This window comes from Pyrus communis, chromosome 11 (genome assembly GCF_963583255.1).
Source record: "Pyrus communis chromosome 11, drPyrComm1.1, whole genome shotgun sequence".
Classification (NCBI taxonomy): domain Eukaryota; kingdom Viridiplantae; phylum Streptophyta; class Magnoliopsida; order Rosales; family Rosaceae; genus Pyrus; species Pyrus communis.
In genome coordinates, this window is record NC_084813.1 from 4,758,131 (window position 1) to 4,784,828 (window position 26,698).

Here is a 26,698-nt window from a genome sequence, read left to right on the forward strand (position 1 = left end):
GTTGGCAGAAGCATCCAATCTAGCAACAGTGTTTTTCCTTTGTAGCAGATCTCTTTCAATTATACTCGTCCTCTGAATAAGTCAAATATAAACAGTATTGCAAATGGATTCTCCCTAGCAATAATATTTTTTTGGATTATGAGCACTTCCATTGCATAACCAGCGAATTTATAACATCTAGCGAATTATGACCAGTTTTGAGAATGGTGACATATTAACTATGTGCGTATTTGTTATTATGTTACTCAAATTAGAAAACATATAATTGCTTATTATTAATATATCTTATACACGTAACTATTAATTTTATAGTTTACCTTATAATTATAAATAATCTTTTCATTCTCTTTTAATTGATAAAAAAATTTCTACCAAATTGTAATTTAGATAATACGTAAAACAATAGCACAAATGTTGCTTGCTGTCAGTGTAGAAATTTTTTGAGTTTCAAAAGACAGCAAATTTGTAACCTTATATCAAAACGTAGAGTTAAGGTAATAGTACTATTTGAAAAGAAGAATATAACTGAAAAGATGAAGGAAAAAATGAACAGAAAGCATCATATGGCCCCGGCCCCATGGGATGTCTTCTCATCACTGGGCCCATAATGTGATTTCAATCTTTCCTCCCCTCTTTGATTTTTCTCTCCCTATTCCTTTCACCTCCTACCCTTCATTCTTCGTTCCTTTATTTAGCAACACAGAAAAAAAAAAAAAAAAGTTGATCTGGAATGTTCATTAATTGATCTCTCATCACAACTCTATGTCTGATTCTATGTCTAGAGAAAGAGGAAAAGATTTCGTCGAAGGATCGTCTGCTGGAGGGTCTCCGAATGATGATCAGCAGCAGCCGGCCACACCAAGCCGCTATGAGTCCCAGAAGAGAAGGGACTGGAACACTTTTGGTCAGTACTTGAAGAACCAGAGGCCTCCAGTGGCGCTGTCTCAGTGCAATTACAACCATGTGCTGGAGTTTCTTAGGTATCTGGACCAGTTTGGGAAGACCAAAGTTCATCTCCAGGGCTGCATGTTTTATGGGCAGCCTGAGCCTCCTGCCCCTTGCACATGTCCACTTAGGCAAGCCTGGGGCAGCCTGGATGCTCTCATAGGGAGGCTGAGGGCGGCCTACGAAGAAAATGGAGGATCCCCGGAGAACAACCCTTTCGCTAGCGGTGCAATCAGGGTTTACCTGAGGGAGGTCAGGGAGTGCCAAGCTAAGGCAAGAGGGATTCCTTATAAGAAGAAGAAGAAGAAGCCAAGTCCAAGTAAGGGATCCGGAGGAAATGATGATGAATCAAGTTCTACCATGCATTTCTCTTGATGCATGTTTTCTTCCTTCGGCCAATTTCAGAATTAATCGAAGGGTAAGTAGTAGATGAAGAAAAATTATGTTCAATTTCTATTCATGGTTAATTAAGTACGTCCACATCATAAAAATTAACTCCAATTAAATGAAGAAAAACTCAATTAGTTACTCAATTTGTCAATGTAGGTGATATACCCCCAAAGATTATAGTTGTTGCTGTTTTTGTTTTTGGTCGAATTAATCCCCCAAAAATTATAGTTAAAAAGATAGAGAAGAAGGTAAACTTATGAGGTTGAGAGCAGTCAAAGGACAGTAAATTAGTTTTATATGGAATACACGAAGAACAAAATTAAAACCCTAAATGGTATACTCAAATTATTTGAGTGATGATGTTCTGATCGGGATCAGTAACTTTAACCAATAATCTCTCCACCTCTAAAACTTATTAGACACTAAATATCGTGTTGTAATAAAAAACAATAATCTCCTCTCCAACTTCTCCCCCTCTCCCTAGGTCCTCTTCTCTCTCTCTCTCTCTCTCTCTCTCTCTGAAACACACTCGCGATGTAATCCCCATTCCCCACTTCCATTGTCCTACGTTAATTAAAAATTGCTCTCTATTTCTAACTTTTCATTAATTTGGCTCTTTTAGGATTCTGCAGATTTTTTGTGCCCCCACGATTCTTTGTCAAGTGAGATATATCATCACAAACTTTCGTACGTCAGGATATATAATTAAAAAATATAGACAAATGATTGAAATATATGATTAATTAAAGTTTAAGGTTTTAACAAATCTCCTTAATTCGTATTTTATTAGTTTTTGACGTTCATCCATCTTTTCTGCAGCTTTTCTCGTTTGCAATTATATATCTTTTGGTTTTAATTTAACGAAGGTCATCATAGCGAATCTATAAACACCCAAGATGATCAATGCCACCACAAATTGCTCTTCTTTTATATGTGCAGCTAGCAGATATATATAATGTCAGTTAAATACAACTAATTGCTCATTTGCTCTTGTTTTATATGCCAATTATTTTTCCTTGATGTCCACAGTACAAAATTCTGTTGCGCAGCATTTCATCATGATCACAGGCTTATTACACACACACACACACACACACACACAGAGAGTCTGATAAAGAAAAATAAAGAACAAAGAGATTAAAAAAAGTCTGATTATGTGCTCAAAGGATTGTTATCTCACGTCTTTGTCGGGTTTTCATGGGGAACTTCATATTTTTTTATGCATTAGGTTGATAGGCCAGAGTTAAATAGATCTTTCACTCACTTGTGTGAATTGCCATCTATAGAAAATCGTAATTCTATTTGCACGTGTTTGGTCTCAAGACATATTTCCAACTTAGACAGGACGATGCTATCCACAAATCTATTTTTACCTTTTATTCATTCTTTGTTAATTTTTGTTCTTCCTCTTCAATATATTCATTCATTCATACAAATATTTGCATTCACTCCCTCTTCTCTTTTATTCATTTGAATATTCATCCAAACTCAAGCTTTGCGGAAATTCGAACATGTATTCTTCCCTTATTTCGATGGAGCACCGAACCTTTTCAAATCTACCATCTTCTGAACTAGCATCTGTTAATAAACAAGACAGAAAACAAAGTAAATTGTAAGAACAAACCACCACAAAGCCTGATGCAATCAATTACCGCAATTTAATAAAAGAAGACTCTAATCTGAACCTGAAGCTGCGATTTCAAAACCCTGCGATGGGATGGTAGCTGACAGGTCAAAGGTTAATTGCTCTTCTGAAAAATTCGAATTTCACCATAAATATCATGCAAAACTCGAGTGAAATTTGCATTAGTAAATTAGAAACTTTTATATTAGTCTATGCATACCGTACGTAAAGTTCGTATGTCAAGAAAAATTATCTTTTAATGACTGGAAACCTGTGCAAAATGCATTGTAAACGATAGGTTTGATATCAATTAATGATGCATCAACAATATACGTGATGATTTTTAACATAAATAAATTATGTGTTGCGAGTATTGCATATAAATTAATGATGATCTTTAATCATTTTATCCGTTGTCAATTGATTTTGAGTTTATGTTAAAAAAATTCTAACATTAAGTCCTTAACCGAACTCATTTATGTAAGATCTTTAGTATTGCATATACAACTTTTAATAGTTCCTCAATTTTTCAATGACTATATATGAATGCAGCTAGTTTTTGTCAACATATTTGGATTGAACTATAACACATGCTGTAAATTCATGATCCTTCGAGCTTAAAAAATCTGCCTCTCTTTTCTATATGGCTCTGGAGATGAGCACAGAACACAGACATTAGCATATTTTTGTAGGTTTTATTTATGCGCTCGTAGACAAATAAACACACCTTGATATTCTAAAACTAAATAGATACTTTAGCTGACACTTGAAGGTTTATGTTTCAACCATTAGATCATATTTAGATGATAATGTGCGCTTCCTCAACCATTTATCGTTAATCTAATTACAGTGGCACATTGAGTCCTCAAATTTGTGTCCCTATTGTTGAGAATACCAAAAAATTAAAAATTAAATTATTAAAACACACACACACACATAAGATAATGCATCTTCTTCAACTCTATTATTACAAGAGTGTGTCAGTTTTATATGTTTAAATGAAATTATAGTCATACATGTGTGCACGCGCACACGTGCGTGCCCACACACACACACGCACACAGATATATATATATATATATATATATATATCATAACTCATGCTCTATATATGTTTACACCAAGGACACACACACACATATATCACAACTCATGCTTTATATATGTTTACATCAAGGAGTGAAAGAAATAAACTAGTATTGAACTCGTTCACTAGATTCGAATCTAAGACCTCACATTTACAAGAACAGAGGAATACCAACACTATACCATAGTTTTAAGTGGCTACAGATTATCATAGTTATAGTTGACAGTTCAATAACATGTTAGAAAGTCTAAAGAAAGCAGATTATCATACAAGTAAGACACATTTAACCAATCACACCCAGTAGTTTAAAATTGATATCAAGTGATTGCTGAATACTGAATATTTACAAGTAACACACATTTAGACAATCAAACACTATACTTGACGTTTACTGGTTACTCATACACACTGCAGTTCATGCTAACTCCAAAATTCTTGCTTTGTGGTTGTATTTTTGTTGTTAGGGACTTATATCCGATCGATAGATACATTCCTGCACACTGAAATGCAACCAATAACAGATACCCTTAATGTTTAATCATCAAACTCAAAATTTACTTCCTTGCAGGATCACATGGAAATTGAACGAAAAGGAAGGAATTGTTCCAAGGGAATTTGCCAGGATGGTTCAGTACTGTTAAGTTCGATTATGGTTTTTTTCAGTCAAATTACATAAGGAAGTTGGAGAATTTTGGTTAATTTGTAATTGGAGAATTTATTAGTAGCGATGTCTTATGGCTTGCTGGCATGAACACGATTCGATCTTAATTCATTTTGTTAGTTTGTAATTGAAGAATTTGAAAGCATGTAGTAGATATCAGAAACCCTTTATGCTTGAATATATATATATATATATTTGTATCCTACTCGTTGTGTCCATACTTGTTAATAATATCAGGACTATAATGATTTTATGTGTTTCCTACATATACACTTACATATGTAGGGTTGTTCGGCCGAAGCCTACATTTCTTAAGCTTCTACATTCTAGACCGACAAGGATACAACAGAGATAAGGGGATGAGATTTCGGACGACTCAACGAAATTCAACGAAGATTGGGTTTCGAACCATTGAACGGAAGTGAATATGAAGAGGGATTCCGGTCCATTTTTTCATGGGAATCTGACAAAGGCGAGGTTCTAGACCACTCAACAAAATTGAAAAGAAACAAGATTCTGACCACTCAACATAATCTGAACAGAACACGATTTTGGACAACTCAACGGAATCGCACATGAAGCGGGATTTCAAACCACTCAATGAAATCTAGACGAAGTAGGGAACCAGACCACTCAATGAAACTCTAACGGAACACAGTTCTGGGCCATCAATGGAACTGAGTAGAATTCTAGAAACATAGTTTAGAATGGCTCAACGAAACAAGACATGACACAAGCTCGATGTGACAACTCCCTATGGCAATGGGACAACGATCATCTACTAGCCCTCACATTTCACAAACATATCAAATATGCATTTAAAATCACATTTGATAAAATAGAGCAATGACAGAATTTAAATATAACAAGTAACCAGAAAACACAGTCATAGAATCATGCCATATTCACCAAAAACCAATATCACATATATCACAAATATTAAAGTCAAAACCGGGAGTTGGCTAACGCACCCTCGAATAATGATCAAGGTGCTCACGTACAATCACTACCTAGAACAAAGATCAAGTCCCGCTCAAAATTTTTGCGATTAAACCATGTAACACTAGGTTGTACACGTCAACTACAACCGCAAGTTTAAATGGTGGCTAACTATAAAACTAGGTTAAAACAATGGAATTACGCTAAATAGAAGCTAAAAACAGATTCAGAGATTGAATTTATCCTAGATAGACAGTTTGGGTCGTCGGCTACTCGCCATCACGCCCCGGTCACGCACCCTCACACGTTAGGTTGGGACAAATATTCCATTAAATTTAACAGAATGTTGACGTCATACCTGTTGGCAATAAAAAATATTCTGAATAGTTAAACAAAATATTCCTCATTCTTCTTCTTTCCTTCGGTCGCTGGCGCCGGCGCCTGCCGTCGTCGATTTCACTGAAACTAGGGATTTTGCCAGAAAATTGGGAAAAGTTTAAATTGCCATGTTGTTCAATTCATAACCAAATTCTATGATCCTTATGTCAAATTGAAGATAGAGAAGAGGAGAACAAGTTTATACCGATTTGGAGTTCGAGAAGTGATCGAAGATGGCCTAAAATTGGACATAAAACTCGGCCTGCCGGTAACTCGTAGTTTCTCAATTTTTGTCCAGCTTTTTACGAATAAAACCCATGATTGGGTTCGTGGGGATGCGATGAGCACTGTGGTGGTATTTGTTGATCGAAGCTTGCTGGAAAAGTGGTTGGGTGATGATAGTGTGTGTTCGAGCTAAGGGAGAAGATGGGAGAGTTCGAGAAAGACTAGTGAGGCTGAGAGAGAAAAGAGAGAGATCCCTCTAGGAAATGGGAAGGGGCCCCCATGGGCACACAAAATAAGTCCAAAAAAAGACAAACATGTGTCCAAATAATGGTCAAATTACCAAATTGCCCATGAACTCCAAACTCTAAATTTTGTTCTGCTTGTACCCATGCATTTATATTGACCCGTACTATCCAAATATGCCAAGAAATGAGGAAAAGCATGAAAGCATCTAAAATGTCCACATGGAATTTCATTTAGCTCAACATGGCATTTTTTGTCCTTTCAAATTCGAAAAAATTTCTACGCCCAAAACAAAAATACGCCATAACAATTAAGAAATACAAAATTTAAATAGTGAAATCCAGGGAAGGAATTTAACATGACCAATTTCCTGATCTTATTTCTTTCTATAGACTAGAGGCAACTCACGAGGGTTTTGGTCAGAGCAAAAAACACTTCCCTGTTGATTCTCTTAGACCACTACACAGAGTTGCAAGGCATACATAAGTTATTAAAAGTTCCAAAAATAATTTTGTGCCACATCTGTCATCATCTATCACTATCTACGATGAAACCAATTGTTTAATAAAATGCACCTAATTAATCGGTATTCCACTACTAATCACAGTGAGAAATGTCTCCAACTTTACTTGCATAAATATTAACATGAGATCAATAAGTTAATGAATTTACCAAAGGTTAATTGGAATACATGATGGCTATACTGGCTAGTAACAAAACAACACATACTATGTGAAGCATATTCATATTGATCAATAACCCAAACCTTAAAGGAGATTATTATATAACTCTTATTGTAAAAGGAAATACATCTAGAGCTAAGTGAACATAACTAATTTGTTTTCACATGGGAAATTTATCAAAGCGCTATAAAAAAAGGTATTTTAAGTATAGCATGCATACCCCAAATATTTAAGCAATGTTATCCATGCATGTATCGTAAGAAATCAAACCAACAATGAAACACAAACTCTAATGGCATATCATGAAAAAAAAAAAAAAAAAAAAATAAGACATCCATATGCAAGTCAAGTCTTAGGCAGGAATCATTATTTATTAGTTAGTCTTAGATGAAGGGAGCGTATTATGCCCATATTCACAAAAGCTTAAATTTGACTTATTCACAACCCCCTATCCTCTAACAACCATTAAAACTGAATATGCCATCTGTTACTCTTTCATAGGGTTAGTTAGAATTGTTGGTTATGTAATGAGTTAGTTAGATTTGTGATGAGGTGTACTGCCACATCAGCTTAGGTTGTTACCATTAGCTATACATATATACCCCTTGTAATGATTCATTTCTCAATCAATGAAATAGTTTTGATTCTCTTTCTTTCTCTGTTACTTCACATTCTCTCTCTAAAATCCTCTGTAATTAATTTCTTAGTTGTTCATCAATGGCATTATATCAGTACTGTTAGAATGGTATCGAGAGCCACCGATTCTCTGTGGGTTTCCTATTACTAGTGAAATTGTGAAGCGAATTTTCTTTTGGTGAAGTTTCTGGTTAAAGATTTCATCGAGGTTTTTCATCTGGGTTGTTTCTTCAACATGTTCATTGCGATTTGTGTTGCTCTCTCTTCTGTTTCTGTTACTCTGATGATAATGGTGATGTATGTTGATAAAGTTAAATCATGGGAAATTTTAGATTCTATGTTCGAAATCCTACAACACATCATTTTGGATTCTTGATTTATTGAGAAAATTATGTGCTAAAGATCTGGGTTTCTTTAATTGTTGTTGAGATTACATATATGTTAATGTGCTAAGTAGACTAGTAGTATTAAATACTTTGAAGGCCAATTGCCATTTCTATGAAGGCCAATTGCCAAATTTGTGAATCTTGGTTAAAGTTGAAAAAGGCTGATTGCCAGTGATTGATTAAAGATGAAAAAGGGCAATTGTCATGTCTGTGTTAGTGATTGAAGAAAGGTATTTGTTTTTGATAAAGGCCAAGGCCAGAAGTTGAAGTTTATTGAGTTTCTTTGCTGTGTAGAAAATCTTGCAATGAAATCTTGTTTGTGTGATTACAAATCTTGAACATTTTCTGAGTTTTTGAATAGTTTGAAGTGATAAAATGGCATCTACAACTGTGAAAATTGATGGGTTATTAAGAATGTTAACAATCAAACTTGGTGATCAAAATTACACCAAATGGGCATTTCAGTTCAAGTCTATACTTAAAGGTTACAAACGGTATGATCATTTTGATGGAACTAATGTCTGTCCACCAAGATTTGTTCTGAATTCTAAAACTAGAGTAACCAAGGAAATGACTATATCATTTCAAGAATGGGAAGCAACAGATCTTGCACTTCTCAGTTTACTCATTACTACCCTAACTAATGATGTAATAGAGTATGTCATAGGATGTAAGACTGTTAACGAAGCCTGGATAAATCTTGAAGAGAGGTATGCTTCAGTATCTAAAACTGGAGTTAATCATTTGAAAACTGAACTTCACATAATACAGAAAGATGGTGATGCAACGAGCAAATACCTGTTAAGGCTGAAATCCTTGAGAGATTAATTAACTGCAGCTGGTGAATTCATTTCTGACAATGATGTAAACATTGCAGCTTTAGCTGGATTGCCTCGAGAGTATGCCACTATTACAGCTGTCATTCTTGCTAGGGACAACTCCATCTCTATGAAAGAATTCAAAGCATTACTATTAGGTGTTGAAAGAGAAAATAAAGTGTTGATTAATTCTTTGTCTCAAAGTATGTCTGCATTATATATGCAAGGTGCTGCAAGTTCTTCTATGGGATTTTAGAATCAAAATGGTGTTTCAAGCTCCTATTCTGTTGGAGTTGATTCTTTTACTAGAGGAAGGATTACAAGTGTGCCTCTTATGTCTAATGGTTCAAATCAAAATATTGATTTCTCACAGTCACAATCTTCATCACATGATTGTTATCTAATGGCACCTGCTAATAACTTTAGTTATGGTTTTGTGGGAAATATGGACCCTTCTTTAGATAACTTCTTTAAACAGATGTCTTCTACAAACTATAATGATGGTCAGTAGAGATATTATAATGGAGGTCAACAAAAAGGTAATGGTTCTTACAGGTCCAATTACAGAGGAAGAAACTCAAACAATTATAGATAGAATAATGGTTGGTCTAGTAATATTGAGTCTAGATGTGCTCCACAACCTGAGTGTCAAATATGTCAGCAAAGTGGACACACAACACCAAATTGCTATCACAGAAATGCTAATGGATCTTCATCTAGCCATATTACTGAATGTCAAATATGTGGAAAAAGAGGGGATATTGCTCTTGATTGCTATCATAGAGGCAACTATTCTTATCAAGCTCCAACACCTCCTGCGTCCTTGGCTTCTACACCTGCTCTATTCAATGCTCACTATTCTTGTCAAGTACCTCCACAAATGTACTAGATGCCAATGAATGTACCTGAAAATCAATATTAACATCCACTGACTGCATTGAATGCTCAAGGGTCTTCATCATACTCCAATCATACTCCCTGGATCATGGATACTGGTGCTTCTCACCACATGACATCAGATATCAACAATCTCAATCAAGTAACATCATTTGAAGGGTTTGACAAGATAAAATTGGCAATGGTCAAGGTTTGGATATTGCAAATGTTAGATCAATAACTATTAAAACTCACGACACTCTCTTATCTTAAAGAATGTTTTACGCCTTCCATTGCTGTGAATTTGTCATCAATGACTCAGTTGTGTAAGGATAATAGATGTTGGTTTATATGTGATGATACATTATTTTTTGTGCAAGACAAGGTGACAAAGGAGATTTTGTACAAAGGAAGGAGTAGGCTAGGCATATTATTTCAAATTCCAGTTTCTCTATTTCAGCATGCAAGAGCTTTTTTGGGATGGTTGGTGAAATCTTCTGTATGGCATCAAAGACTAGGACACCCGGCTAATGAAGTAAAGTCAGTAATATTAGCAAAGTCTCAAGTCTCTCATTCATTAGATGATACTTATAGAATATGTTCAAACTGTATTAATGGTAAAATGTCTAAGAGTCCTTTCCCTGTGGAAGCAAATAGATGTTTGTTACCATTTGATAGGATTCACATAGATGTATAGGGTCCATGTCTTGTAAAATCGATTGAGGATAACAGATATTATGTAATCTTTGTTGATTGTACTAGATTTGTATAGATATTCCCTTTATTCAATAATTCATAAGTATTCTCAATTTTTGTGAAGTTCTACAAGTTCACACAAGTTTAGTTTGGAATAAAGACTAAATGTTTACAATCTGATGATGGTGGAGAATTTATAAGTAAAGTAGGGCTGATTTGGTATTATTGTGCTTGGAAAAAAAACTGCTTCTGCTGTGCTGTGAGAATAAGTAGCTGTGAAATAAAGCAGCAGAGTGTTTGGTAAACTTTTTTGTAAAAGTGCTTTTGAAAAAAAAAAAACAGTATTATAGTGTTTGATAAATTTTTATGTAAAACAGATGTGAAAAAAAGTTGGGTTTTGCAGCTTTATGTTTTTGGCTTTTTTTCACCCAAAACTGTGAAAAAAAGCTGAAGCTGAATGTTTACCAAACATAAAAAAGCTCCCAGCTTTTTTTGATAGCCACTTTTTTCAGAATCATCTCAGTACCAAACTAGGGCTTAAAGAATTTTTGCAGATGAATGGAATGGTTCATATAATTTCCTGTCATTACACTCCACAATAAAATGGTTTGGTGAAGAGGAGACACAAACATATTGTAAAGACAGCAATTACATTGATGTCTGCAACTAGTTTATCACAGGAATTTTGGAATCATGTTTGCTCTCATGCAGTTTTTCTCATAAACAGAATGCCAAGTAGAATCCCACATTTGAACTCTCTATTTTTTTTTCTTATATGATAAAACTCTAACTCCATAAGATCTTAGGATATTTGGTTCAACTATATTTCCAAATCTGAGTTCTTATAACAACAATAAGTTGCAACACAGGTCATCAATGTGCATATTTCTAGGATATGCTTCAGGATACAAAGGAGCAATGTGTTATCACTTAGAGTCCAAAAGATTAATTTTGTCAAGGCATGTGTTACATGATGAATCTATCTTTCCTGCTAAGATTAATCCTCCATAGAGCTCAAAATAGTGAATACTAGTACATTTGCATCAAGTGCTCCAATAGTGGTAAGAATACAAAGCACACCATGTGGTACACATTTGAACTTTGGAAATAATCAACATGTGATTCTGATTATAGTTCAGTTCAAAATCAATCTTCATCTTTTGAGAATTCACAAGGGTCCTTATTAGCAATATCTCATAGTTTATCTCAAAGTTAAGCTCAAGAAAGAACAAGCTCTATAAATGAATTTGAAACAATGTTGCCTACCACTCAAGTACAAAATCAATCTCAACCTTTGTTTCCTGTCCTGGACCCTGCACAGCTTCAGGTAATACTTCATATTCCTCCATCTCAATCTCTAAGTGATGTTAATATGTCAACACCAATCAGAACTCACTCTATGACAATAAGATTACAATCTGGTGCCATTGATAAAAAATGGACAATGTTTATGTATCTGTGTTACCTGAACTCCAATCTTTGCAATTACATGATGATGAAGTTTACCATAGATGATAGGAGCATATTTAGGCGACTTACTTAGCTTGTTTTCGTGCATCTATGTTGTTAATTCATAGTTGTTTTAGTAGTTTAAGCCATTTTCGTGTGTTTTTAGGTTCATATGGCTAAGGAAGCAAAAAGATGCATTTTGGAGCATTTTGGAGCAAAATTGGGCTTGGAATGGATAGCATATGCTTGGAGCCAAAGTGTTGGACGAATTTGAAAGCCTTGTATGCACTTTGGACATAAAACAAAGGGCCTAGCCCAATCAAACAATCCTTTGAGCCATGCAAAACCTCTAGCCCAATCAACAACCCTTAGCCACATGCATTCACATGCATCACAACCCCAAAACCATCAAGAAACACCATTCACACACACATGCACTTACTCTTTCATCATTGCACCACCATTCACACACACATGCACTTATTCTTTCATCATTACACCACCATTCACACACACATGCACTTACTCTTTCACACACACATGCACTTACTCTTTCACACACACATGCACTTACTCTTTCATCATTGCACCACCATTCACACACACATGCACTTACTCTTTCATCATTGCACCACCAATTCAACACATGCATTCACACACCAACAACCTAGCTCTTTTTCCATCATTATTTCATCCACATGCACTCTCAATCATAACAACCACATTCACTCTTAAACAATCACCCACATATTCTCCCATTCCCCCTATAAATACCCTTGCATTCATTCATTCAAGCATCATCTCATTTCATACACAACACATTACAAACACATTCTCCCTTCCCTAGCCGTGAGCTTCCCATCTCTCCCCTTATAATCCAAACACCATTCCTCTTCCATTTCAATCATTCCCCAAACCATTCACACCATCAAACTATCCTTAGACCTTGTGCTACAACAACGAGGAAGAGAAGAGTGCCTAAACGTTCATACAATTCAAGTTTGAGTTGTTGGAATGTTTAGGTGTTTCTTTGATTTCAATGTTTAAATTCAATTCTCTTTGTTTGTACGTATGAGGAATGGAAGAGAAGAGTGCCTAAACGTTCATACAATTCAAGTTTGAGTTGTTGGAATGTTTAGGTATTTCTTTGATTTCAAAGTTATAATAAACTAAACCCCCTTTAGCTAGGGGGTGATTCGAAATATATGTTTATGCTTGCATTTTGATTTGATTAATTCTAATTGCGTTTCATAAGTTGTGGTTCAATTTGTTTAACCGTTTGATTGATAACATATTTATGTATGTTTATTGAGAGTGTACACTTAATTTTCATGCATGAATATGACGCTAGAATATAAGTGAGTTTCACCTAATAGTTACGAACTTATATTCACAAGTAGTGGAGGTTGCTTATAAACAATCGCGTTAAATGAATTCTTGGCATAAGTTTCATGCGTATTCCATAGTAAAGAATGCCTCGTCAACACTTAAAGTTTTCATGATGCTTAATGATCTTTGATTGTATCTTTATTGTGCTTTTCACGTAAAGGACTTTTGGAGAATGTTGTGAATTGCGTTGCGCTAACCCATCCAATTCATTAACTTAAGGAAAACTTGACGGTTAATTTAAGCGGACCTAATTGACCCGGGGCGTTGAGAATTAATGATTTGTTGAAATGCAATTGGAAATCGTTTTATTATGCAAATATAACATATGTGGAGATGAACCCCGTAGCTAACTTTCCATCCATTCAATTCCATCCATTTGTTCTTTCTTTTCTTGTTTTTGTTTTCATGTTTAATTTAACTTGTTGTTCAATTATGTTAAACATGTGAAACTAATTTCTTTTTAGTTAGAGGTGAATTTGAAGCCATGGACATATGTTGGTTATGATTTGATTTACTCCAGTTATGAATTCATGAACTTTAGATGTGGTTTACTTTTCTGTTTTGATTAAGAACTTGTTTATGTATGTGGGTTGAGGGTCGACACTTAATTTGCATGCCTAAAATTGATGCTAGGATATAAGGGAATTTCACCTAATCGTTATGAACTTATATTCATGAGTAGTAAAGATCGCTAGTCACGATTGTGTTTAGTAAACCCTAGGCTGGATTAACATGCGTATTCCATAGTTATGAATGCCTAGTCGATGTTTATGATTTCCATTGAACTTAATGATCCTTGTTGAATGTCTCTATCATGCGTATTCCATGGTTAGGGACTTTGATTAGGAATAATTTGGTTGTAATGCGTATTCCATTCAATCCAATGAATCTAGGGAAATCTGAAGGTTAGTTTAAGCGAACCTAATTAACTTAGAGCATTGTCATTCATCGTTTGTTGAAGTCATAACTGGGAGTCAATTTATATGCTTATGTTCATGTGTGGATAAGGAACCCTCTAACTAGTTTATCATCATTCAATTTCATTAATTTCGTTTTTAGAATCTGTTTTAATTCCAAGTTTCTGTTTTAGTTTAAATTCATCCAAAACCAATCCCCCATTTATTTTAAAAGTGTTAGATTAGTTAGAAATACATTCATATTGTTATTTTACGTTTTTGAGTCAAATCCAAGTGATTAACAATCCCTCCTAATCCCCGGTCCAGAACGATCCCTACTTATACATATACTACAATTTGACGAAAAGAGGGTTTAATTTGTGTGCGTATAAATATCGCATCAATAGACGTTTCTTTTTCATTGCTGATATTGTGGATAACGAGGAACCAAAGAATTTCAAAGCAGCTTCAATTCATACAACTTGGCAGCAAGCTATGCAAAATAAATTTGATGCACTTAAGTCATAAGGTACTTGGGAATTAGTGCCATAGCCTATTGATAGAACCATAATTGGAAGTAAATGGGTGTATAAGGTGAAGAAGAATCCAGATGGGAGTATAGCAAGATCTGAAGCAAGACTAGTGGCACAAGGATACACTCAAAAGTATGGTTTAGACTACTCAGAGACTTTTAGTCATGTGGTTAGGCATACCATCATCAGGTTAAAACTTGCTCTTGCAACTAATCACAATTGGGAATTAAGGCAGCTCTATATAAATAATGCATTCTGCATGGTGATATACAAGAAGATATATACATAAAGCATCCACAAGGCTTTGTAAATGCTACATATCCAAAGCATGTTTGCAGGTTGATTAAGTCATTGTATGGGCTTAAACAAGCTCTAAGGGCTTGGAACTCAAAGTTCATAGGGATATTGCCTTCACTGAGGTTCTCTGCATCACAATCATATACAAGTTTGTTTGTTAAGCAAGATGGTGTCATTATTCTACTCTTGTATATGGATGACATAATCCTTACTGGATCTAGCTCTGTGAAAGTTCAAGGTACTATCAATCCACTCAGTGAATGTTTTGAATTGAAAGATATGGGAAAGCTAACCTATTTTTAGGGCCTACATATCTAATATAAGTCAAATGAAGAACTCTTTGTTTCTTAAGCGAAATATGCAGAGAATTGATTAAAAAGGCTGGGATGGAAAACTGTAAACCATCTCAAACACCTTCAAAGCCATATACTCAATTACTTGTATTAAAAGGAACACCTCTTGCAGATCCTAGTTTCTATAGAAGCATGGTTGGAGCTCTTCAATACCTCACATTCACTAAACCTAACATTGCATATTCTGTCAATATAGTATGTCAGTTTCTGAACAGTCCTACTAATGGACATTTATGTCTAGTGAAAAAAATTCTCTGATATTTGCAGGGTACAATTGAGTGTGGACTCACTTATATGCCATTTATCACTATAATTCATGGATATTCGGATGTTGATTGGGCAGCTGATATTAACACAAGGTGTTCAATTACTATATATGTAGTTTTCATTGGTGATAATCCCATATCTTGGCAATCAAAGAAATAACCCTCAGTATCAAGAAGCTCAACTGAGGTTGAGTATCAGGCATTAGCTAATTGCACTGCTAATATATGTTAGATTCGCAATATTCTAAGAGATTTGCACGAATTCTTAGATTGTCCACCTTCACTACATTGTGACAATATCTCTGCATTAGCATTGAGTACAAATACTGTCTTCCATTCCAGGATTAAACATATGGACACAGATTATCATTTTGTCCGAGAACGAATGCAGAAGAAGGATGGTACAGTTCATTACATTCCTACAGAAAACCAGATAGCTGATGTGCTCACAAAAGGTTTACACAGTCCAGTCTTCATTAAACATTGCTGTAATTTCAGGCTTGGGCATCCTCGCTGAGATTACGGGGGAGTAACAACCATTAAAACTAAATATGCCATCTGTCACACTCTCATTGGATTAGTTAGAATTGGGTTGGTTGTGTAATGAGTTAGTTAGATTTGTGATGAGGTGTACTGCCACATCAGCCTAGGTTGTTACCATTAGCTATACATATATACCCCTTGTAATGATTCATTTCTCAATCAATGAAACATTTCAGATTCTCTTTCTCTCTCTCTTACTTCACATTCTCTCTCTAAAATCCTCTTTAATCTTTCTCTGTAATTTCTTAGTTGTTCATCAATGGCAGTATATCAGTACTGTTAGAATCCTCATCCTCCCTCCACTTTAAGCATCCAAATAACATAGGACTTGCAAATGAACTAGGAGCTTGATTAGTTAACATCCGCTTGGTTCAGATTTGGACAAAACTCTCGTTGGAAACAATCACAATTACATGTAAACTTTGGACAGTCCATCTATTCTGCAAGAAAGAAGGAATGGTGTAGACAGATCATACGAGAGGGAATAAGCTATGTACATAATTGTTCAAACTTTCAAACAAAAAAGAGAACAATGTGCATGAAGAAAATTTCCCTTCATTGATCAATTATCCGGTTTACAATCACACAATTACAGCTCATGAATAACTAATCCTCTTAACTAACTGCACCCTATAACTACAATTGAACAATGTTTACAACTATATATAAACAATGCCCTCCTTTTGAGATGTTTGCTTCTGATCTTTCTCTTTAACTGAGATTGTCTCTTGAATGCCTTGTTGTTGTTATTGGATGATAGGGTTAAAAGAGTCCTCTAGAGTCACAGTTCGCCATCCAGAGCATGCACTTGCACTTACAGTCTTCACGGCTCTGCTCTCGACGAACGTCTTGTCAATGTTGCCATTCTCTCATATATAGCAGAAAAGAACTTGGCGACCCAATTCCTGAAGGATGGTTCAGCGGTTCCACTGATATCCCAAACAATGATGTTTGTTGATCAGGGCCACGCTCTTCGAGTTTTTCATCTGTAAGTGTAAAAACATAAACTCATGTGGATGAAATTAACATATGAGCTGATCAAAGTTTTAATTATTATATATGAAGCATTAGCAAATTTATCACAGGTTTGTGAGAAAATTAAGATGAAGATCAAATTTTAATCAAACCGTGGATTCGATATGAAGAAATACATCTGCCTAGGATGAGATATGTTAGAATCCTACTAGCACCGTCATCCTCTTCATCTTGGTTTTCAGACGCTTCACAAACTTTCATCTCGCTCTCTGTGGAACCCTAAAACCTAATGAGTAATGAGTAATGAGGATCTCAATGGGGTCGGTTTTATAGGTGGAAAGGAGGCTGTAAATCGATGGGCTCATTTCGAATCTAGAGGCTGATGTCGCTGCTGGTATTAGGGTTTTGAAATCAGAATTGGATGTTGTAGTCAAATTTGGGAAATGCATTTTCTTTACCTTAAAAAGATCACAGATAATATTCCAACTTCTAGGTGCATTGTATAATTCTCGGCAGGAGTTGTGGAACAAATTAAATTTGGTATTTTCTCTAATAAAGTGGAAAATCGCAGCTAGAGACTAGAACTGAACTTATATGATAATAATTTGAACCGTTCGTGTTTGTCCAAAGTCATTTATGCGAACAAGGAATTAAATTCGAAATTATTTAGTGGATGACCATATAACAAAATGTTAAATAATTTAGGTTTCGCTAATCTTTTGCAAGGCCAATAATTGAATGAGAACATGATTGGTAAGGAATAAGGATATCATCATGAGAAGCGATTGTTAGATATATGCCCTAAAAGCAATCAAGATTAGTAGATTGCTCAAGGTAATGCATGGATTAGTCCATAATCTAACTATTGGGAAAGATCACTATAGGTAGATTACCACTGTAATCTGATTAGTGACGATTATGAACATATGTAAGAGGTAACTTATGAGATCATGTTAAGATACCTTTTCATATGTGTTTATCCTAAACGTTGTTTATGGTCGTTGGATTATTTGATTGGATATCTTATAATTCAGTACGACTGGTACACATTATGTCTGCACAATTGTAGGATGGGATGCATGACTAGTCTCAAGCCATTATTGAGAGTCGTTATGATAAGTACATAGGTGCTCAATAAAGATTAATTTAACTGAACGCTGTTGCATCAAGATCTTATATATGTATAGTAGATACATACTCATGTCAATAAGAACTCGATAGTTGCAGTAATGCAAATTAGTACTTGGACATGAGGCGCCACAATTATCTTTTAGTTAGGTCCTTAGTCTTAGATTATGTTAAGGGCACTCCAGTGTAACAGGGTGTTCACAACATCATTGAGGTTAAGCTAACTAATCATAGAGTCAAGTGAATGTACAACAAGGAATCTCTAACCTTCACAATTGAAGAATAATGCTCATCGACATGATTAAGAAATCTTTGGGCAAAGAATTGTGATTTGGAATGAAGTTCCAAACCTGTCGAGTAGAATTATGAGTTGATCACTTAGGCATTTGACATGATATAGCCTAAAAAATGTGACCGAGAGCATTATATTAAAGAAGGATTGTATTGCATTGTAATTGTAACAAAATAGGTTCTCCATATATAGTACATTGACTATGGGACCATACCATGGGCCTATGCACGTCTCTCATGGTCTATGAGATCCTCTAAAACGATCATAGTTGTCTTCACAAAAAAATAAATAAAATATGAGTTTTAAATCCAGCAAAAGAATTAGAAGAGTCTATTTCATCTCACAACCTCGTCAATGAGAACCTAAAAGATTGTGCGCACCTTCTTTATAGACATGCATGTGTAAGAGGTTGCCTCCCATTCATTCTTGAGAAGAGAGAGTTGTCTTCCACTCATCCTTATGAGAGATAGAAACTCTCATCCTCACATGCTTTCTCTCTAACTAAGAACAAAATGTGAGAGTTTTTCAAGTGTGAGTTTCTCTTTATGTCTCAACAAAGAGAAAACTGCAAGAGTGAAAACACCACCACAAACACCACAAAAGTCATCCTTCCCCTTTGAGCAAGAGTGTGTCCTAGTTTAATACTCTTGCTCCTCATCCATCCTCACCTTAGGTTTAGAGGTGAACTATGGCGGTTCGATCTTCGTTGGAAACGGATTACGTAGGCAACCTACTCATCCGATGACTTAGGTGCAACTAAAAAAGCTACAAAGGGTGTTCATCCTCATACAGCATGCAAAGGAGGAAGGCCATCCAAGACGTAAGAGTTTCCATCTCAAATAAGTGAATACCTCAACCCTAAAATTAAATTAAGATATTGAAGGAAGTTTGTACATATTTTGTTTTTCATCCTACAAACTCCAACTGTGAGACCATTTGCGTTGTAATGTGTATCATACTAGCTTATTAGTAAATGAGCTCATCTATAATTAAGACCTTCATGATTTTGATTCATAGTTCACTTTGTTTGAGAATATTAATCGTTCTACTTCTACCCATTCAATGACATGTTTACACCAAGATGATGGATAATAAATTAGTTATGAACTCGTGAGATTCAAACTGGTTTTGGTGTATTGATAAATGTTAAATGCACTCGAATTTGTGGGAGTCTTATCAACCACTTGATTGATAACATTGACCTCACAACTTCATCTATTATCGTACGCGAAACAGTTTTATGATAAAATTCATGCCCTTTGAAGACCTTTTATGTACTAAAGAGGACAGGAAAGACATTCCAACCGCACGTTTAGTCGTTGGCGACATTACGAAATCCTTGACCCTGGGACACAACCATTCGAAATAGATCTAAAAAATCCTAGTTAGTAAGTCATTCGAAATAGGTCTAATTGGGCGTCATAATTATGTCTCCACATGTCCTTGCCATTGTTATATTAATTCTCTCTCCCTCCTAAAGGTGGTAAGTGTGGAGCTTAAAATAATTCTAAAAATTATAGAGGCGACACGTGGATTTGTATTCAAGAAAAACAAGATTGCCTTCAATAAATGGGCACGCTTCTCAGATACTCTTATGCGCAGCTCACATCCTTGAAGGTCCAAGCAGTTGAATACGACTACCCACAGCTCACCTGCCATTGGTAAGGAAAAGTCAAAGTATTAAAGATAAGAATTAATTACACAAATCCTTACTTTAATACATTCCCAATTGAAAATTGACTCCAATCAAGTAAGTAATCCCAATTTAAATAAATTAAGAATGATTACACCATTATCTAAATATATTATTTCCAATTTAATATCTTGAGAATATTTCTCCATAACCACCTTGGCCAATAGGATGCCGCCACATGTAGGGGTAAAACCCTAACATTGTGGCCGGCCCTATCCCTATAAATACCCCATATTCTACCAAATTTTCAAAGCTTTTGCTACTCCTAAAAAGCCCTAAACACTTTACTCTCTCAGAGAAACTGACTTAGGCATCGGAGATACATTGGCCTAACCCCCTCCCACCTCGTGGGTGCGTCAGGCTTAGGCCTTTAATTAAAGGTGTTGATTGTTTTGCAGGTACATTTTCATCAAGACTGAAGACGACGGAAATTTGCATCGAAAAATTGGTGCTTACATTGAGAGCTGATTCAAATACTCGAAGAAGCCTCTTGCATTTGTTTCTTGAATTTTCTATTATGTTGAATTTCTCACAAGTTGTATCAATTAATTTTTCTTAGAAAAGTTTCTTGATCAATCCCTGGAGAAAGGATACGATGGTAGGAAATTTAGAAACTATGACGAACTGAACCCTGTACGTACAATGACTTGGACTAGAGAGTGAAGACAAGGACATAGCCCTCACGACGGCGATCCTCAAAGCTCAATGCGACAGCAAGAAGAGCCCTACCATCGCGGAGCCGCACCACCACCATTGTCGTGACCCAACAACCGCGGTAAGGTCATCAGGCCACGGCACCACTTTTACCGCCGTTGCATTTGCAGCGTCACACCTAACCAAACCCTAAGCATAAGGCCCAAGTCCACTTCCAAACCCATGGGCAAGAGGCCCAAAACTTGGCAGTTGCCACAACAGGCCTCACTACATAGCAGGCCCAAACCGAAGCCTAGAACACGGCAACTGCTGCCAGCCAGCATGCCACGATATGGCAACCCAACGGCCAAGAGGGCCTACAGCCATACGGGCCCAAGGCAAGTAGGCACCAGTCCAATGTGCCCCACGACCCGCTCTGGTAATCCAGCCCGTGACCCAATCCAATCCAAGGCCACCTTCGACGATCCAGATTCCAACCACGGGTCCCGAAATTGATTCAAGGGTACTTTCACCTCACTTTTTTCATAGGAATGTCCGCTTTGGGCTCAAGTTTTGTATCTACAGTCCACTATACTTCCACCACACATGGAGACGCTCATTATCCAAACTCTTCCAATCCAAATGGTGAACACTACATACCCCAACAGGTCACCAACTTGACAAGTGCCTTCGCGTAGCAAACCACTTTGGTGAACCAGCTCCTCGAGCGTATCGAGATGCAACGCGCCCCAAACAAGGTGTCCTAAAATAGGACAAGGGCATTAGAACGTATCTCATTCCAGCGACATCCTGGCAAAAAGCCGCTCAGCCCGGCACGAATCGTGTGTTCAGGTAGTGTGCACTCTTGCTTAGGCCCTCGAGAAAACGTCTTCTCCTGCCTAGATGCACAAAGAAACGTTCATTCTAGACTCGGCACACGAGTCAGTGTGCATTCAAGGTTGGGTCCACACTTCGACGAGCACCCAGAGTGTTCCAGAAGCAACTTCTACACGAGGCTAGGCCCACAAGGAGATCCTCTTACGAGGCAACAAAGTAGGCAACCATATGACGCCCAGAGGAGAACACAATAGCAATCCAGCTCAAGTTCCACTGGCAGCCCCCGCCAAGAGTTATGGGGAGCAGCACAGAATGAGCCATATGCACTGCAATTGTGGCACAAACGAGCAGGACATGCCGAAAAGCAACTTAGACCAGTATGACAGTACCAGAGACAGCTGGAAACTCCACTGCCCCTACTAGGAGGAAGTACAAAGGCTCGTAGTCGAGTAACTGCGTGGATTCCAGTGCATTGACACTACTGACGATGCCATTCGTAGAGATGTGGCCAACCTGAGTACGTCACCATTTACAGACGAGATCGAGTAAACATAACCACCATGAAAGTTTAGCTTGCCACATTTCACCTTGTTCAAATGAAATGAAAATCCAGGCAAGCACCTGATGCACTACCGAAGCGTCATAACCCTTTACACCAACAACGACGCCTTTGTATGCAAAATCTTTGCCACGACACTCCAAGGCGAAGCGCAAGATTGGTTCACACCCTGCCACCACGTTCAATCTGAAACTTTAGCGAACTTTCCTTGGTTTTCAATAAGGAGTATTCGTTCTACCGCTCGATCAAAAAGAAGTCTGACCACATCTTCAACATAAAGAAGGACCCGAATAAGTCACTTCATACATACGTTAAAATGTTCAAGGTGGAGAATACGAAAGATCATCGAATGCGATGATAGCATCGCATGCTCAACTTTCCTAAAAGGGCTCCCAGCAGGTCACCCACTTTTAGGAGAATTGATCATGGGTGAGAACTTGACCTTGGCAAACTCTTATGCTTTGGCAGAAAAGCACTCCCTCTAGGATGAGGAAAAACATTCCTAGAAGCCGCTTGAGCAATCATACAAAGATGCAGAGTTGACTCAGAAGAAGGCGAACGATAAACCACTCAAACATAAAAATAAGCCAGGGAGTAGACGCAGGGATCTATCCCCGACAAAGGGAGGCACGACATGCAAAACATACACCAGGTTCTCAGTCCTGATCAACTAGATCCTTCGAGACCTCAAGAACAAACCGTGGTTCAAGCCACCACCACCCATAAAGGACGACACCTCCAAGATGGACCAGATAAAGTATTGTGTATTCCATAAAGGTCCTGGGCACATAACCAACCATGTGGAAAAGGTACCTTGAACAGCTTGTGAAGAAAGGCAAGTGTGACCAATATATCGACTGACCAGCTACCTGGCCAAAGTGAGAAGCAGATGCCGATGTCGAACCCCTAACTAAGATAATCTGAATCAACATAATCTTTGCCGAATCCGAGCATCTGGGAGCCACCAACAACTCCAAGAAGAGGAAGATCCAGCAAAAGAGATCAGTTTATCAGGTTCAAGCCATAGATGTTGTACCTGGACCAATTATCGGCTTCACTGAGCAAGACGCTAAGGGAGTAGACTTTCCTCACGACGACGCTATGATGATTTCTATCCAACTAGCCCATACCATCATTGGCAGGATTTTGGTAGACAATGGCAGCTTAATCAACATCCTACAACTATCAGTCATCCAGAAGATGGGCCTGGAAAACACGATTCAACGCAAAGCAGAAGTCTTGATCGGATTCAACAGACTCACCTTAACTGCCATTGACACTATCACACTCGACGTAACCTGCCCACCAATCATCTCATTGCAGACCTTCATGATCGTCAGCGACCCATCTCCCCATAATAGAATATTAGTCCAACCTTGGCTAGTGAAGATTGGAGCTGTGACCTCCATCGAGTACCAAAAAATATGATTTCGCATCCTGGGATGAGCAGTCGAAAAGATCAAAGGCGATCAAGCCATGTCTCGGAGATGCATTATACAAGTTCTTAAGGAGTCAAAGAATAAGTCTTTCGCCCCAGTAATAGCAGCTGAAGTGCAGATGGATGACTCTACCTCTGCTAAATAGCAATTACAGCGGGCAAGTCAAGAAGATGGCGTCAAGCTTAACAATGCCCTAGAAGATGAATCAGGATGGAAACCCAAGGATGATGCCAAAGACATCATTCTTAACCCCCACCAGTTGAAAAAGATAGCTATAATTGTCTCATATATGAGCCCGATAAAGAAGCAGGAACTCACAGTTTTCCTTAGGGAAAATCGCCACATTTTCGTTTGGTCACCCTCTAACATGCCTGGTATTGATCCAGCGATAGCCTGCCACAAGCTGCACATCGATCCCACTACTAAATCTGCGATCCAGAAAATGCGATATTTCACACCTAAGCGAGTAACGATTATTGAGGCGAAGATTAACAAGTTATTGGAGGTCGGATTCATTAAGGAAGTGGCGCACTCAGCATGGCTAGCCAACGTCGTGCTAGTGATGAAAAAAGAGAAAGGCAAATGGAAAGTATGCGTGGATTACATCGACCTTAACAAGGCATACCCTAAAGACAACTAACTGGTTCCACGAATCAACTTACTCGTTGACTCAACATTTGGGAACCAGCTGCTCAACTTCTTGGACGCGTACATAGGCTACAATCAGATTGCCATGCATAAGCCTGACAAGGAGAATATCGCATTCGTGATCAAGCAAGGCATATACTACTACAAGGTCATGCCATTTGGCCTTAAAAACGCAGGAGCAACTTACCAATGACTTGTAAACACGATGTTCAAGAAGCAGAATCGGAGTCACTATGGAAATTTACATTGACGACATCATGGTGAAAGGCAAGCAGTGGTTAGACCACCTTTATAACTTGGCAGAAACTTTTGACATCATTAGATAGTACAATATGAAGCTCAACCTAGCCAAGTGCACTTTTGGCGTCCCCTCAAGTCAATTCTTAGGGTACTTATAACCCAACGAGCAATCGAGGCTCATCAGAGTGATCCTGGACATGAAACCGCCCACAGCTCTGTAAGAGATCCAAAGTCTAACCAGACAAGCAACCGCACTTAATCAATTTTTTTTCGCGATCTACTGACCAATGCAAGCCTTTCTTCATGGCAATCAAAAAGGCGCAGAAAGATAAATGGGACGCCAAGTGCAATAAAGTATTTCAAGACCAGAAGCAGTACCTGACATCACCTCTACTACTATCCAAGCCAGAAATATCGGAGAACCTGTACATCTATCTGGCAATATCAGAAGTAGCAGTAAGCTCTACCCTCATATGAGAAGAGTTGGGGGCCCAACTGCCTGTATTCTAATACATCCAAAGCTCTCCTCGATGAGGAAAGTAGATGCCTAAAGATTGAAAATCTAATTTTGGCGCCAGTTATTGCAGCACGGAAGCTTAGACCATACTTTCAAGGGTATCCAGTCATCATAATAACCCAATACCCACTGCGATCAATTTTGCATAGTCCAGACGTTTCTCAACGAGTGATGAAGTGTCAATGAAACTCGACCAATGCGTCCTAACATACCAACGCCGCACGACAATAATGGCCTAGGCATTGGCGGACTTCGTAGAAGAATTCACCCCAAGTCTGAATAATGCATCAACTCAGCCCAAAGGCACCACGGAGGCAGCCAAGCACGCCGTAGCTACACCAGCCCAGCCTATAGGAGATTTCTGGCGTTTGCACGTTGATGAATCGTCTAACTACCAATGATTGGAGGTAAGCCTAATTCTAACTACCGCAGACGGTTCCATGATCAAGCAGGCAATCATTCTAAGCTTCAAGGCATCAAACAATGAAGCAGAATATGAAACCTTACTAGCAGGTCTCTGATTGGCAAAAGACCTAGTAGTGAAAAAGCTCGCAATTTATTCCGTTTCCCAGTTGATCACCAGCCAAACTTCTGAGGAGTACGCAGTAAAGCATCCAAGGATGGCCCAATACCTCAAGACGGTACGAAAGGAGCTAGCGACGTTCCAGGCGTACACACTTATTCAGGTTCCACGAGCAGAAAATGCCCACGCAGACGTATTAACAAGCCTAGGCTCCGCACTAGATTATCAGCTTAAGCGCTCCATCCTAGTCGAGTATTTGGAAAAGCCAAGCATAGATAAGGAACCAGCAGTTGAGGTAGCGCAGATCAGCACAACCTTAAGTTGGTAAGATCCCATCATCGACTACATAGTCAATTGAACACTCTTTGCAGACAGACTGAAGTACAAGAAGTTTCAGATGAAGGAATTACGTTACTATATGTGGAACAACATGCTCGTTTGAAGATCTTTTTTAGGACCATATATCTACTGCCTATCGCCTCCCGACGAACTGAAGATTCTTAACTCAATCCACGAAGACGTCTAGAAACCACTCATGAGGCCACTCCCTAGCGCAAAAAGCCCTTAACACTAGCTATTACTGGTCAACCATCTATCAAGATGCCAAAGAGTATGTATAAAGGTGCGACAACTGCCTGCACTTCAAGCCCATGCCCGCACTACCTGCCAGCAAACTTTACCCGCAGACGAGCCATTGGCCATTCAAGCAATGGGCAATTGACCTAGTAAGACCAATGCTGCCTACTGCTAGGGGCAGAGACATGATGATCGTGGCGACCGACTACTTCACAAAATGAGTCGAAGTTGAACCCATGACTACAACAACCCAGACGAACATAAAGCGCTTCATATGGAAAAACATCATTTGCCGCTTTAGCATTCTACACTTCATTACATCTGC

The 26,698-nt window shown here is 37.7% G+C and overlaps 1 protein-coding gene across 1 annotated transcript; it reads left to right on the plus strand.

The window, feature by feature from the left end:
* The first annotated feature begins 647 nt into the window (after positions 1-647).
* Positions 648-4,912, plus strand: LOC137708120 (protein LIGHT-DEPENDENT SHORT HYPOCOTYLS 10). Its single transcript, XM_068447114.1, has 2 exons — positions 648-1,363; positions 4,615-4,912. The coding sequence occupies exon 1, from the start codon at positions 763-765 to the stop codon at positions 1,318-1,320; it is 558 nt and encodes a 185-aa protein (XP_068303215.1). The 5' UTR covers positions 648-762; the 3' UTR covers positions 1,321-1,363; positions 4,615-4,912.
* Positions 4,913-26,698: the final 21,786 nt, after the last annotated feature.

Coding starts and splice junctions, on each gene's coding strand:
- LOC137708120 (XM_068447114.1), top strand. CDS start 763: ATGTCTGATTCTATGTCTAGAGAAAGAGGAAAAGATTTCGTCGAAGGA.